Here is a 1,916-nt window from a genome sequence, read left to right on the forward strand (position 1 = left end):
GCCATTTTAGCTGATACTCTCTCCTGACTAATATAATAGTGTAACACCAGGTCCTTTTTGAGCTTCTACCTACCAGGTAGCTATTTACGGTACAAACCTGGAGACAAGAAGCCACTGGTGTCCGGTGTGATGTACTCTCGAACAGCCAGAAGAGGGAGAATGAACGCTCGTAAGTCACATACGGCCGCCTCAGTGATACTCTAGGACAGGGTATCTGCTTCCAAGTGTTACGCCCGGGCTTCGTCCAAGGAGCTTTGCGGTCAGTTAGCTATATTGGTTAGAGGCTACTTACCGTGACGACTAGAATCCACTTGTAGTTGGTGGCGAAAGGTTGAACCGTGAAGGCTGAAGGCACCTGAAACGTATTTCTGACCAAACCTGTGCCACAGCGGAGTGCCGGGGGTCGGAAAGACATTCACTGTCGAGGCAACTGCCGAATATTTCCAAGTCCCCCTCTATTCGGTATATGCAGCCATTTCAATTAATTCTCGGTGCTGTGCTCACTATGTAGGTTTCTGCCGGCGAGTTGATCGCTGATCATGATGATCCCCTTCAATTGGACATGGTGCTTGATCGAATCTTTCACATCGCGAAGCACTTCAATGCAACCATTCTAATAGACGAAGCGGGTGTGTTCATGGATAACCGTGCATCCTACCATAGTAATCACAACCGCTTGGTGACCATCTTCCTGCGGAAGCTCGAATACTACGAAGGCCTCCTCTTTCTCACCACCAACCGCGTGATGGAATTTGAAGAAGCTGTTCTGAGCCGTATTCATCTAAAGATCAAATACGCCGATTTGACCAAGGATGCGCGACGGGGAATTTTGACAAGCTTCCTTGCCGACGCTCGTACTGCGCAAGGCCCGCCTGTCGTCGAACCCAGCGAGCTCGATCGCCTGGCATCCACGAAGCTGAACGGCCGCGATGTGTGTCTCAACGTAATGATTATGTCCCAGCTTTTATTGACTTGGTTCTACCCTAGATTAAAAATCTTGTTTCTATCGCGCAAGCCTTGGCTGCGGTCGATAAGTCACAAGTGACGTATCAGTACTTAGAAAATGCAGCAAAGGCGAACGATAAGTTTGACGAGGAGTTCAGCAGCAAAGGCCTGATGGATACTTTATATACGTAGCTGGAATCTGTACACTTTCGTCGGCACTGAGAGTGGTGTCCTTTTCCACGGATGCCGTCCCTTATTGTTTACGTTTTTGGGCCCTTTTCTGTTTAAATTTTAAGTTATCGCCGACTTCATTTGGAAATAAATGCTCACCTAACAATAGATACTTGGTCACTAAGAATGTTGGGATTGGTTTTATTGGCCCCCCTACTCCACCAAAGTAGATTTGGCGCATGCCTAATTCTTTCCTCAGATGGTAATGAATATAGAACAAAACGTTTAAGGCGTAAAACGATCACGGTTGACCATAGCTGGATAAAAATCCCAAGGCATTTGGCTGGTATTGGTCGGAGGAGAGCACATTATCTCATTGGACAACTTCAGGCGGAGTCAGTCCATTCCGCCTAATCCATCATAGTCTGGGCATGAGAAAGACCGATTAAAAGATTTTTTTTCTTGCTATCACATTTCAAAACTTAATCTAGGTGTTCTTTCTCCCTCTGTTAGCTATATGTGGACTGATGATGAGCTATGGGAATCGTCGGGAAATAGTGGTGGACAAGGCCTTGGCATTGCCGACCTGTATAGTAATGAACGAAGTATACATGCACAGCTCCACATGACCATTCTTCATCACGTGATACTGGCATTTTATCAGCCCCTTGGCTAGAAGAACATCTGTTACTCCACCCGAAACGAACGTGGAGGCACTACAAATGTACTGACTTTATAAGCTACCATAGCACGTAATGCTGGATTTTGTCTTTTTTTACCTTTTCTCCTATTCAAACTTT

At 46.1% G+C, this 1,916-nt stretch overlaps 1 protein-coding gene across 1 annotated transcript; it reads left to right on the top strand.

Moving 5' to 3' along the window:
* Nucleotides 1–39: 39 nt before the first annotated feature.
* On the top strand, nt 40–1,137 carry ABOM_012238 (uncharacterized protein; the record flags this gene model as incomplete). Its single annotated transcript, XM_022539365.1, has 5 exons — nt 40–131; nt 210–263; nt 390–462; nt 512–943; nt 988–1,137. Coding segments are annotated over 5 exons (801 nt in total), but the record flags the coding sequence as incomplete, so codon positions are not given.
* Between the last annotated feature and the right edge of the window lie 779 nt (nt 1,138–1,916).

The sequence above is a fragment of the Aspergillus bombycis genome (assembly GCF_001792695.1).
Source record: "Aspergillus bombycis strain NRRL26010 chromosome Unknown contig00319, whole genome shotgun sequence".
NCBI lineage: Eukaryota > Fungi > Ascomycota > Eurotiomycetes > Eurotiales > Aspergillaceae > Aspergillus > Aspergillus bombycis.